Here is a 14,693-nt window from a genome sequence, read left to right on the forward strand (position 1 = left end):
TGATAACACGGTATACATTGATAACACGGTATACATTGATAACGCGGTACACATTGATAACGCGGTACACATTGATAACACTGTATACTTTTTCTGGTGGTTTCTCTATAACCACATTTAGTTAATTCAACTGCAGTATCATGCCATTTTTGGGCGACTAATGCATATATATAATTTCATTATAAGTGTATTTTGAGAAATGTGTATTTATCTCAAAGTACACTTATAATGAAATCATATATTTGCATTATATATGTATAATATATTATAAAATGCTTTAATTATTTTATAATTTATTATACATATAGAATATATGTATATTTATTTAATTTTTTTACTTTTTAGCAGCCTGGGGGACTGCCTGACAGCTCAGACAGTCCCCCTGCTGGCAGCTTCATAGACTCCTATTGCATGGTGATCACATGGCCCTGGAGGGCCGGGGTGGTCGGAGCTGCTGCCTGGGGACTGCTGGGGTTTCCGGCATTCCACCTCGACTGCTGTTGCTGCGGATCGCCGGTCCAGGTAATATATAAAACGTCATTCTAAGTGTATTTTGAAAGATAGGTATATATATATATATATATATATATATATAAAATTTATATTAAAAAACACTTTTAATAACGGTGTATGTGTGTTTATGTGCATGTACAAGTACCTAGATTATATATATATTATGTACTTTATAATCTTTTATTGCACAAACTGGCTATTCCGGCCATGTGATCGTGAGGACCCTGCAGTCACATGGCCCGGGAGGGCCGGATCAGGCAGTGGGGGTCTGCCTGAGCTCCCAGGCAGATCTCAGGATTGCGATCGCAGGTGGGGGATCGCCAGCGATCGGGTAAGTGCTGATATACTAAATGACGTACAAGGTGCATCCGCGGTCATTAATTTTGGCGGATGTACCTGGAAGGGTTTAAACAGTGTGGAAGTATAAATACTTAACAATTAAGCACTCACGTGTTCCAGAGCCTTTCAAGAGGCTCTATTTGAATCACAGTGCGGCTAATTCTGAGGGGGACACCACCCTTTAGTTCCAAGGTAAATATTCTCCACAAATTCAAATGTGAATAAAAGGAATATTTATTGAATCCAATGATTAATAAAAAACGAATATTTACAAAAGCATAAGCATATATACTGATTACCAGATAAACCGAGGAAGCCTTGATAAGGTAAAACTAGTTTTGATCATTCATTTTATTCCTGTGATTTATCAGTAAATATGCTTTTGGAAATATTAATTTTTTTTTAACCATTGGATTTAATAAATATTCCTATTATTAGCATTTGGATTTGTGGAGAATATTTACCTTGGTACTAAAGGGTGGCCTCCCCCTCAGGATTAGCCGCACTGTAATTCAAATAGAGCCTCTTGAAAGGCTCTGAAACATGTGAGTCGTTCAATATTAAGTATTTATACTTCTACACTGTTTAAACATATTGCACTAGATTTCGTTGTATATATTTTGTTCTTGGAGGTAAAAGACTACCAGTGACAAGAGGGAAGGAGTTCCCCCCAAAAAGAGGATCCAAGGCGCACAACCTAAAGCCAGGCATATAGGCTCTAAGCAATGTGAGTGGAAGTCTTGAGGGATCCAGTGGGAAATACCTTTTTTGTGTAAAGGTTATCAAGTTTTTCTTTAGATTGAGGATCCAGGTGGAACCTAGCAATGCCTCTAGCAACACCATGGGGATTATGATATTCATGTATCCAAACTGCTTACATTTGATCAATTTGCCAAGAAGGAAAGCCAAAAAGTGCAGGATCCAGTGGTAAAAAGCTGGTGAAGACTCACCCCAAAAACTTCACAGCTGTAACTGCAGGCAAAGGGGAGTGTACCAAGGATCAATTCAGATGGAAATATGTATTCCATCAACAAATATGTAATTGTAAAGTAATTATAAATCATTAATGTAATTCAATTAAATCTACCGTCCCAGATCCATGCACCTTTTAATGCAGTGCATAAACTGACAACTTTTATCTGGTGTCTTTTCTATTCATCCTCTAGGAATGAACTGTTTATCCCAGAAAGTGGTTCTCGTGACTGGGCGAAGAAGATTCTCATCCTCATTACAGATGGAAAGACAGATGGAGAGAACCCTAGATATCCAGAGGTTATTGGTAAAGCAGAAAGAATGGGGGTACTGCGTTTTGTTATTGGGGTGAGTCACTAATATTAAAGGACTATATTGCAGCTTTGGCCATATGGTCACCTCAGCATCCTTAGTTCTAAGGTTCTATATCAATCTTTAAACAATGTACATATCTTAAACCGTAGGTGGGAGATGCATTCAAAAACCCCGACGCTTACCAGGAACTGGTGGCCATTGCATCGGACAAAACCAGCGACCATATTATGAGAGTTAATGACTTCTCTGCACTCATCAACTTAAAGAAAGATCTGGAGAACAAAATTTTTGCTATTGAAGGTCCTAAAAAACTATATTCTCGATCCAATAATATCGCTTTTAAAAACCAATACAACTCCTGTCTAATACCCCTTTTTCTGTCTAATAATAACCCTTCTATCCAATAATATTGCTTCTATTCAATAATGCCGCTTTAAAAAATAATAATACTACTTACAACGAACGGGTAATAAACTATGTGCTGAACTCTTTCTTAACAGACTGTATTGAAGAATTCTCCTGTTTTGTTTTCACTTTCACCAAACGCCCTACATATACCTTTGGTTCGGTATTTTCGTTGAACCAAACACATCCCCCTGGATCATTTACTTCAATCAAACCACAAGCTCAAGTGCTCTTTCTGGGTGGTAGTTATTCATGTGACCGAACACACATGCTCCAGTAAATGGTGGCAATTTTGTCTCCCAAACGCAGGCAGTTGTACTTGGTCGTCCTGGGGGTACAACAACAACGTTATTGGCCACACTCTGCTTTATACTTCCCCATGCAAGGGGTGGATCACATATAATGACAAAGCATTTCACATTATTATGCTCAAGCTATACCTGGACAGGCCCAAAGAGGTGGCCGCCATGTGCTCCCCTGCTTCGGAGGATAGTGAAAATCTTCCCCTGCCTGACTTCCTCAATGAATCCCCTGGATCCATCGACTAAGTCAACCTAGGGCCAACCTTGAGCCCCAAGGAATGGGTACAGGTCACCCTACTACTAAGGAATTGCCAAAATATGTTTTCTGCCGTACCGGGGTACACTGATCTGGTGGCCCACCATGTTGAGACCCAATAGCAGACTCCATTACGGCAGCAACCATATCAGATCCCGAAAGCAGTAAGAAAAATATGTTGAAAGAAATCAGGGAAATGTTACCCCTCGGCGTAATTGAACCCTCTGTCAGGATTACAATTTGATCCAGCACACACTACTGTGTCACACCTAGGACTAAGGATAACGTATAACCGGACCTTTTAGAATGGCTGGACTTAACGTCTCCAAGAATAGTCAAAATACTTGCCGAGGTCATGGTCACAGAATCAGACACAAAGATGAGGGAAAGCCAAACGTCAAGGATACCAGATATCAGGGAAGTCAAAACAAAGCCAAAGTCAAATACCAGAAAATCAAGATCAGGAACGCATTCTCGGATAACCATAGGCATGAACCCACAACAGGGCACTAAGCAAGAGGAGAATTGGGTTTAAATACCCCTCCTGTGGATCCAATTGGCTGTAACCGTCTTTTGACCCCAAAGGCAATTACCAGGTTTCCATGTGCATGATTGCTGTGCAGCACAAACCCTCCTGTGGATTTGATTGGCCATGACCGACCTTTGACCCCAAAAGTAATTACCAGGTTTCCATGTGCATGATTGCTGCTCGGCACAACTTTTCCTGTCAGGACGATAATGTTGCTTGGCACAACTTTTCCTGTCAGGACAGTGAATGTCATTAACCACATTTTTATGTGTGGATGAATGCGTGACATTATCCCCCACCTGAAGACTGCCCAACAACCTGAAGTCTGTGGTGAATTTCATTGGACACCATGCTAATCGCTGTTTAGTAGACCATGTGTTATTATCCCTGAGTATTCCTTTCCAATCAGGAGCTCAGTAGATATTGTAAGACTGGGTATTGATCTCAAGGTATTGCAACTTTCACTGGATACTGTGGGAAAACGATTTATCCAAACAGTTGATACTTTTTATGTGATTTATTGCTATTCAGTAACTATTTAGTCTCCCTGATCTGACATTACCCTGGCCACTAGTGATGTCCCGAACAGTTCGCTGGCGAACATAGCGTGTTCACGGTTGCGAACAAGCGCGATGTTTGGTCTGCCCCCTATTCGTCATCATTGAGTAAACTTTGATCCTGTACCTCACAGTCAGCAGACACATTCCAGCCCATAAGCAGCAGACCCTCCCTCCCAGACTCTCCCACCTCCATGAGGAATAGGGGGCGGACCGAACATCGCGCGTGTTCGCAACCACGCTATGTTCGCTGGTGAACGGTTCCCGGCGAACTGTTCGGGACATCACTACTGGCCACCTGTTCTCTCACTATAATCAGTTTTATTATATTTCTTTTTGGTTTTTCATCTATATAAATATTTAGTTTGTTTTTTCCTTTTTCTTTTGTTTATGTTATCATTATATGTTCTCAAAGCTATGTCTCAATAATTTGGTCTGAGCAAACTCTTTGTTTATTGTGCATTCAAACCAAGGAAGACCTCCTCCTTGCCTCATTAGACCTGTGATCTATGCTCCCCCTTGTTCTTAAGTTTATGTCTGTTAGTGTGTGTCAATCAGTGAGAGTGTGTTTCTGTCAATGAGTGTGTTTGTCTGTCAGTAAGTGTCAGTGAATGTGTGTGTGTCTGTCAGTGAGTGGTTGTGTCTGTCAGTGCAAGTGTGTGTTGGTTAAACAGTGTGAGCCAGTTGTGTATTTTGGATTTGTGCTGCCCTAGGGCCCATTCCTAATTTAAATTTGCCCCACCTTTTCCTGTCAAGGTCTTCCTGTTAAAGACCAACACGCACTTTGACTGACAGACACCCTCACTGATGCACACACTGACATGAACTCAATGACAGATACAGTCATTGGCGCACACACACTGTTTAACCAACACACCCACCCATGGACACACACACCTACTCAATGACAGGCACACACTCTCAGATACACTGACATACACTCACCGACAGACACACATTGACATGCACACACACAGTTACTGATTTGACACATACTGACAGACACACACAATCACTCAGACACTCACAGACATACACACACACTCACTGAGAGACACACATTGACATACACACACTCCCTGATTTCACACACTCTGACAGACACACAATCACTCACTCACACTTACTGAGACACACAGACTCACTGACATACACACACACTCACTGATACTGAAACACACAACTGCCTCTGGGAGAGCTGGAGAAGATCCTTGTGAAGAAATGACCCTTGTATTCGGTATTTCTGCATGTTTCCCTTCTATTTCTTCATGTTTCCAGTCGGCAGATGAAACTGCCAAACAAAGACCACCCCATGGCTCATTTAACTTCAAAACCGGCATCAATTAAACCCTATGTGTGCGGCCAGCGTTCGTACTGCCGAACGCCATGTGGCTGAGAAAACCGCAGCCATCTTTTTTCATACGAACAAAGGCAGCGGGACTTGGTCGTCGAGTGTCTGGAACTAAAATCGGACACTCGACTTCCCGAACACCGGTCTCAAACACACGAACGCTGGAACTATATGTACCGATTAGCTAGAAGAGCGCTATTCAGTATGGTTGTGCATACGAATGAGGGGAACAATCGCTGCTAGGAGCCAGGGGAATCCATTCGGTACTTTTATTCGTTTTTCTCCCTTTTCTAAAGTGACCGGCAAAACCACCCAAACTTGTGGAACTGTTTTGGGCAGCCCACCCACGGTGAACCGGTCACAAAGGACTTCCATGGTTTTTGAGAACCCCTGAACCTATCTGGGTGAAATTTGAATATGTTGGTCACCCAGATCGGGGCTATCAGGGGACATAGGACATTGTGGGGATACTCCATGTATAAAGGGGTGTTCCAGATATTGGGGGAAACAGTGATTTTTCTGTCTGGAGATAATCAAGTTATTACTTTATCAGACTTGATTATCTTCAGGGCTAGGGGAGGGAATTATGTGTTTATGCTGGGTGTGCTTTATGTTTTATTGTACGGGATTGGTTACATGTTGTCCCTCCCTGTGGGATGTCCCCTTGCATGGGGACTTGCATAAAAGGCTGTGTGTGTTAATTAAAGCCATTTCATCTTGTATCCTGATTCTTGACTTCGACTGTTATTTGGAATTCGTATGCTTTACTAAGGGAATTATCTTGTGAAGCTATTGCTATTTCATATGGATTTCGTTTATTGCAACTCCCGAACGGAGAGCTATATATACTAGGCTCTGGCGGTTCTGGAGGAAACTACCGAAGGAGGTTTAAATACACTTGGTATCCTTACAATCCTCTATCTGCAATCCAGTGCGGCTCCCGGGCTGGCTGTTTGCTGGGGCTGCTTGGTTGACTGGGCAGGCAAAGAGGCGAGTGTTTAAAGTAGGCAGAGAGGGAGCTGTGATCTTCCTTCTAAGCTCCCGCGCGCGCCGTTTAGGGACGCCGGGAGCCAGAGAGACGTCCTATTAATGCTTGCGGCATCACTAAGTGACGTGCGAGGGAGCTGAGCAGGAAGAGCTCACAGATCAGTGGTCCCTCACTGTTTGCCTGTAATACAACTGGCCTGAATTAGGCTGAAAAGTTACAGGTTTTTTTTAATCATTCCACAGAACAGAATCCCAAAACGTCTGGGGGTTATTTACGTCATTTTGAGTACATTTTTCACGTGCTTTTTGGTTAGTAGTGGTGTACGTCTTGGAGTTCTAGCATTGAAACCTCCTATGTTTAGTACGTGATGTACTGTGCTCACTAAAACCCTCCGTTTCTGTTGCCAGTTGAATTTGGGGAAACCACTTGAAGCATGCCCAGGACATATTCGAAAACTAGAAAAAAAATATCAATGTATCCTTCCTGCTAAAATATTTTATAAATAAATAACTAATTGTGTAGAGCTATTTAAATGGCTTTTGTTTTATTTGACAAGAAAAAAAGATTTTTAGTGGGGGTTGAATAATTAGGATTACAAATGTATCTAATAACCTGAGCACACACACTCACTAGCCTATATTCATTATCGTCTCTCTCTCTCCCAGGGACACAGTCACAGACAGGAAGCTCATTCCAGTTGGAGATGTCACAGGAGGGATTCAGTGCAATTTTAACAGAAGTAAGTGCTCCTCATTAACCCCTTCTTACCCAAACCTTCTCTACAAACCTACATCAACCTGACTGGTACATTCAGAGTGTGGCAGAGCTCCTGTACTCCGACCGAATACCTCTGCCCAGTTGGCTTCCTAGCCACCTGCCAGGACCCACAAACACTTGAACCGCTTATACCTCTGCAGCTCTCTTCCAGGCCGGTATTGTCCCCTCTGCAGCTCTCCTTCCAGGCAGGTATCGCCCCCTATGCCTATACCTCTGCAGCTCTCCTTCCAGGCAGGTATCGCCCCCTCTGCCTATACCTCTGCAGCTATCCTTCCAGGCAGGTATCGTCCCCTCTGCCTATTCCTCTGCAGCTCTCCTTCCAGGCAGGTATCGCCCCCTATGCCTATACCTCTGCAGCTCTCCTTCCAGGCAGGTATCGCCCCCTCTGCCTATACCTCTGCAGCTATCCTTCCAGGCAGGTATCGTCCCCTCTGCCTATTCCTCTGCAGCTCTCCTTCCAGGCAGGTATCGCCCCCTATGCCTATACCTCTGCAGCTCTCCTTCCAGGCAGGTATCGCCCCCTCTGCCTATACCTCTGCAGCTATCCTTCCAGGCAGGTATCGCCCCCTCTGCCTATTCCTCTGCAGCTCTCCTTCCAGGCAGGTATCGTCCCCTCTGCCGATACCTCTGCAGCCCTTCTTCCAGGCAGGTATCGTCCCCTCTGCCTATACCTCTGCAGCCCTCCTTCCAGGCAGGTATCGTCCCCTCTGCCTATTCCTCTGCAGCTCTCCTTCCAGGGAGGTATCATCCCCTCTGCCCATTCCGCTGCAGCTCTCCTTCCAGGCAGGTATCGTCCCCTCTGCCTATTCCTCTGCAGCCCTTCTTCCAGGAAGGTATCGTCCCCTATGCCTATTCCTCTACAGCTCTCCTTCCAGGCAGGTATCGCCCCCTCTGCCTATTCCGCTGCAGCTCTCCTTCCAGGCAGGTATCGTCCCCTCTGCCTATTCCTCTGCAGCCCTTCTTCCAGGCAGGTATCGTCCCCTCTGCCTATTCCTCTGCAGCCCTTCTTCCAGGCAGGTATCGTCCCCTCTGCAGCTCTCCTTCCAAGCAGGTATCGTCCCCTCTGCCTATTCCGCTGCAGCTCTCCTTCCAGGCAGGTATCGCCCCCTATGCCTATACCTCTGCAGCTCTCCTTCCAGGCAGGTATCGTCCCCTCTGCCTATTCCTCTGCAGCTCTCCTTCCAGGCAGGTATCGTCCCCTCTGCCTATTCCTCTGCAGCCCTCCTTCCAGGCAGGTATCGTCCCCTCTGCCTATTCCTCTGCAGCTCTCCTTCCAGGCAGGTACCGCCCCCTATGCCTATACCTCTGCAGCTCTCCTTCCAGGCAGGTATCGTCCCCTCTGCCTATTCCTCTGCAGCTCTCCTTCCAGGCAGGTATTGTCCCCTCTGCCTATTCCTCTGCAGCTCTCCTTCCAGGCAGGTATCGCCCCCTATGCCTATACCTCTGCAGCTCTCCTTCCAGGCAGGTATCGCCCCCTCTGCCTATACCTCTGCAGCTATCCTTCCAGGCAGGTATCGCCCCCTCTGCCTATTCCTCTGCAGCTCTCCTTCCAGGCAGGTATCGTCCCCTCTGCCGATACCTCTGCAGCCCTTCTTCCAGGCAGGTATCGTCCCCTCTGCCTATACCTCTGCAGCCCTCCTTCCAGGCAGGTATCGTCCCCTCTGCCTATTCCTCTGCAGCTCTCCTTCCAGGCAGGTATCATCCCCTCTGCCCATTCCGCTGCAGCTCTCCTTCCAGGCAGGTATCGTCCCCTCTGCCTATTCCTCTGCAGCCCTTCTTCCAGGAAGGTATCGTCCCCTATGCCTATTCCTCTACAGCTCTCCTTCCAGGCAGGTATCGCCCCCTCTGCCTATTCCGCTGCAGCTCTCCTTCCAGGCAGGTATCGTCCCCTCTGCCTATTCCTCTGCAGCCCTTCTTCCAGGAAGGTATCGTCCCCTCTGCCTATTCCTCTGTAGCCCTTCTTCCAGGCAGGTATCGCCCCCTCTGCAGCTCTCCTTCCAGGAGGCAGGTATCGTCCCCTCTGCCTATTCCTCTGGAGCTCTCTTTCCAGGCAGGTATCGTCCCCTCTGCCTATTCCTCTGCAGCTCTCCTTCCAGGCAAGTATCGTCCCCTCTGCCTATTCCTCTGTAGCCCTTCTTCCAGGCAGGTATCGTCCCCTCTGCCTATTCCTCTGCAGCCCTTCTTCCAGGCAGGTATCGTCCCCTCTGCAGCTCTCCTTCCAGGCAGGTATCGTCCCCTCTGCCTATTCCTCTGCAGCTCTCCTTCCAGGCAGGTATCGCCCCCTCTGCAGCTCTCCTTCCAGGAGGCAGGTATCGTCCCCTCTGCCTATTCCTCTGCAGCTCTCTTTCCAGGCAGGTATCGTCCCCTCTGCCTATTCCTCTGCAGCTCTCCTTCCAGGCAAGTATCGTCCCCTCTGCATATTCCGCTGCAGCCCTACTTCCAGGCAGGTATCGTCCCCTCTGCCTATTCCTCTGCAGCCCTTCTTCCAGGCAGGTATCGTCCCCTCTGCCTATTCCTCTGCAGCCCTTCTTCCAGGCAGGTATCGTCCCCTCTGCAGCTCTCCTTCCAGGCAGGTATCGTCCCCTCTGCAGCCCTTCTTCCAGGCAGGTATCGTCCCCTCTGCCTATTCCTCTGCAGCCCTTCTTCCAGGCAGGCCTATTCCTCTGCAGCCCTTCTTCCAGGCAGGTATCGTCCCCTCTGCCTATTCCTCTGCAGCTCTCCTTCCAGGCAGGTATCGCCCCCTCTGCAGCTCTCCTTCCAGGAGGCAGGTATCGTCCCCTCTGCCTATTCCTCTGCAGCTCTTCTTCCAGGCAGGTATCGTCCCCTCTGCCTATTCCTCTGCAGCCCTTCTTCCAGGCAGGTATCGTCCCCTCTGCCTATTCCTCTGCAGCTCTCCTTCCAGGCAGGTATCGCCCCCTCTGCAGCTCTCCTTCCAGGAGGCAGGTATCGTCCCCTCTGCCTATTCCTCTGCAGCTCTCCTTCCAGGCAGGTATCATCCCCTCTGCCTATTCCTCTGCAGCTCTTCTTCCAGGCAGGTATCGTCCCCTCTGCCTATTCCGCTGCAGCTTTCCTTCCAGGCAGGTATCGTCCCCTCTGCCTATTCCTCTGTAGCTCTCCTTCCAGGCAGGTATCGTCCCCTCTGCATATTCCTCTGCAGCCCTTCTTCCAGGCAGGTATCGTCCCCTATGCCTATTCCTCTGCAGCTCTCCTTCCAGGCAGGTATCGTCCCCTCTGCCTATTCCTCTGCAGCTCTCCTTCCAGGCAGGTATCGTCCCCTCTGCATATTCCTCTGCAGCCCTTCTTCCAGGCAGGTATCGCCCCTATGCCTATTCCTCTGCAGCTCTCCTTCCAGGCAGGTATCGTCCCCTCTGCCTATTCCTCTGCAGCTTTCCTTCCAGGCAGGTATCGTCCCCTCTGCCTATTCCTCTGCAGCTTTCCTTCCAGGCAGGTATCGTCCCCTCTGCCTATTCCTCTGCAGCTTTCCTTCCAGGCAGGTATCGTCCCCTCTGCCTATTCCGCTGCAGCTTTCCTTCCAGGCAGGTATCGTCCCCTCTGCCTATTCCTCTGCAGCTCTCCTTCCAGGCAGGTATCGTCCCCTCTGCCTATTCCTCTGCAGCTCTCCTTCCAGGCAGGTATCGTCCCCTCTGCCTATTCCTCTGCAGCTCTCCTTCCAGACAGGTATCGTCCCCTCTGCCTATTCCTCTGCAGCTCTCCTTCCAGGCAGGTATCGTCCCCTCTGCCTATTCCTCTGCAGCTCTCCTTCCAGGCAGGTATCGTCCCCTCTGCCTATTCCTCTGCAGCTCTCCTTCCAGGCAGGTATCGTCCCCTCTGCCTGCAATGTGATAGCTCTTGTCTTTATAAAGACACCTGCACTCCCAGGCTTATTGCTTTATTTATGCCCTCAGGCTAGAGGGATTGTGCAGCCAGCCAACAGGCCTAAAAACTGTCACTGGGATCCCTAAAAATCCACACAGGACACAAAGTTCTAGAAGGAACTAAAATGCTCATCTTTATTTTTTTCTTGGTACTAGCCCATAGTCTCCTTACATGTAACTGGTGTATGGTGACAACTCAATACAATTACAAATAATCAAATTATGTCACACCACTTACAGGAACTTAGAATAACACAGTGACATTTATAAATGAGTATATTTGGATCAACAGCAAAAACATATGAGAGGAAGGCTGAACTTGATGGACGCAAGTCTCTTTTCATGTGACTGTGTGACTGTGTGACTGTGTGACGAGAAGAGAATAATTAACACACAATATCTCTCCTCCCTGTAGAAGTAGCAATATGCAAATCAACCTGAATATGCAAATTAACATTCAGGTATTGCTGTTGCTACCAACAGAGGGCGCTATCCAGGCTCCATTGCCAAATCCACCTGGTTGGTAGCAAGCATCAGCCACAGGAGGGCACACAAAACATTTAACCACAACCAATTGTTTTATAGACATCCTACACCTAGAATGGGCCCAGGGTGACTCAGACGTGGGAATAGTCAGATCCTACATAAAGGGTCCATGTGAAACTCCTGGTGATGGTAACTAACATTATGCCGAGGAATCCACTATCGGTGGTGGCTGGCAAAGTTTTAAAATGTTGGGGCGCCCGTATCTCACCGCCATCAAACCTGTGGGATCTGTCTGCTTAAAGGAACGCTATGGCGAGGAGAGAGAAGAAACACAATAAACTATACTGCTACACCAACAACATGGAGCCCACAGCAAAACTAACTGAAACCAAACTTTCCCTGCAGATCCCCTGAGACCGAACGCAATATTTCTCTTTTCTTTGAGAATTTTATCCTTCGTATTTCTTAGTGTGTGAATTTTATTCCGGGATTTACTGCATTCAGAGTCAGGAATTGCAATGGCGTGAGACTTAACATAAAATATTTCATCCAACTCTTCACTTTCTATCGTTTTTAATATGGGAAGTTTAAATCTATAAACACCATCTCATATTATTAATAACATATTGCAGACTCTATTTTTTATTTTCAATATTTAAGGGAAAAAAGTATTTGGAAAAAACAGTGAAAAATAAAAAAGAATTTCCCCAATAGTACCAGGGTTTTTTACAGGGCCATCCTAATACAGAGATACGTCTACAATACACAGAGCTGGGTACAATACACAGAGCTGGATACAATACAGACTGCCATACAATACACAGAGCTGGGTACAATACAGAGACTGCCATACAATACACAGAGCTGGATACAATACAGACTGCCATACAATACACAGAGCTGGGTACAATACAGAGACTGCCATACAATACACAGAGCTGGATACAATACAGACTGCCATACAATACACTGAGCTGGTACAATACAGAGACTGCCATACAATACACAGAGCTGGGTACAATACAGGGACTGCCATACAATACACAGAGCTGGGTACAATACAGAGACTGCCATACAATACACAGAGCTGGATACAATACAGAGACTGCCGTACAATACACAGAGCTGGGTACAATACAGAGACTGCCATACAATACACAGAGCTGGGTACAACACAGAGACTGACATACAATACACAGAGCTGGGTACAATACAGAGACTGCCATACAATACACAGAGCTGGGTACAATACAGAGACTGCCATACAATACACAGAGCTGGGTACAATACAGAGACTGCCATACAATACACAGAGCTGGGTACAATACAGAGACTGCCATACAATACAAAGAGCTAGGTACAATACAGAGACTGCCATACAATACACAGAGCTGGGTACAATACAGAGACTGTCATACAATACACAGAGCTGGGTACAATACAGAGACTGCCATACAATACACAGAGCTGGATACAATACAGAGACTGCCATACAATACACATAGCTGGGTACAATACAGAGACTGCCATACAATACACAGAGCTGGGTACAATACAGAGACTGCCATACAATACACAGAGCTGGGTACAATACAGAGACTGCCATACAATACACAGAGCTGGATACAATACAGAAACATAGAATGTGACGGCAGATAAGAACCATTCGGCCCATCTAGTCTGCCCAGTTTTCTAAATACTTTCATTAGTCCCTGGCCTTATCTTATAGTTAGGATAGCCTTATGCCTATCCCATGCATGCTTAAACTCCTTTACTGTGTTAACCTCTACCACTTCCGCTGGAAGGCTATTCCATGCATCCACTACCCTCTCAGTAAAGTAATACTTCCTGATATTATTTTTAAACCTTTGTCCCTCTAATTTAAGACTATGTCCTCTGGTTGTGGTAGTTTTTCTTCTTTTAAATATAGTCTCCTCCTTTACTGTGTTGATTCCCTTTATGTATTTAAATGTTTCTATCATATCCCCCCTGTCTCGTCTTTCCTCCATGCTATACATGTTAAGATCCTTTAACCTTTCCTGGTAAGTTTTATCCTGCAATCCATGAACCAGTTTAGTAGCCCTTCTTTGAACTCTCTCTAAGGTATCAATATCCTTCTGAAGATAGGGTCTCCAGTACTGTGTACAGTACTCCAAGTGAGGTCTCACCAGTGTTCTGTACAATGGCATGAGCACTTCCCTCTTTCTACTGCTAATACCTCTCCCTATACAACCAAGCATTCTGCTAGCATTTCCTGCTGCTCTATTACATTGTCTGCCTACCTTTAAGTCATCAGAAATAATCACCCCTAAATCCCTTTCCTCAGATGTTGAGGTTAGGACTCTATCAAATATTCTGTACTCTGCCCTTGGGTTTTTACGTCCAAGATGCATTATCTTGCACTTATCCACATTAAATGTCAGTTGCCACAACTCTGACCATTTTTCTAGTTTACCTAAATCATTTTCCATTTGGCTTATCCCTCCTGGAACATCAACCCTGTTACATATCTTAGTATCATCCGCAAAAAGACACACCTTACCATCAAGACCTTCTGCAATATCACTAATAAAAATATTAAAGAGAATGGGTCCAAGTACAGATCCCTGAGGTACCCCACTGGTGACAAGCCCAAGCTTCGAATATACTCCATTGACTACAACCCTCTGTTGCCTGTCACTCAGCCACTGCCTTACCCATTCAACAATATTGGAATCCAAACTCAAAGATTGTAGTTTGTTGATAAGCCTTCTATGTGCAACAGTGTCAAAAGCCTTACTGAAATCGAGGTAAGCAATGTCTACTGCACCACCCTGATCTATAATTTTAGTTACCCAATCAAAAAAATCAATAAGATTAGTTTGGCATGATCTCCCTGAAGTAAACCCATGTTGTCTCTGATCTTGAAATCCATGTGTTTTTAGATGTTCAACAATCCTATCCTTTAACATGGTTTCCATCACTTTCCCCACTACTGAAGTTAGGCTTACTGGCCTATAGTTGCCCGACTCCTCCCTATTACCTTTCT

At 46.0% G+C, this 14,693-nt stretch overlaps 1 protein-coding gene across 1 annotated transcript in view; it reads left to right on the top strand.

Moving 5' to 3' along the window:
* LOC134572094 (integrin alpha-M-like) overlaps positions 1-14,693 on the top strand; it is a 93,089-nt gene that overhangs the window by 20,499 nt on the left and 57,897 nt on the right. Inside the window, exons 8-10 of the mRNA XM_063430909.1 lie at positions 2,019-2,172; positions 2,289-2,439; positions 7,193-7,266. Of these exons, the coding sequence (XP_063286979.1) occupies positions 2,019-2,172; positions 2,289-2,439; positions 7,193-7,266 (379 nt within the window). The remainder of the gene's footprint in view (positions 1-2,018; positions 2,173-2,288; positions 2,440-7,192; positions 7,267-14,693) is intronic.

This window comes from Pelobates fuscus, chromosome 8 (assembly GCF_036172605.1).
Source record: "Pelobates fuscus isolate aPelFus1 chromosome 8, aPelFus1.pri, whole genome shotgun sequence".
NCBI lineage: Eukaryota > Metazoa > Chordata > Amphibia > Anura > Pelobatidae > Pelobates > Pelobates fuscus.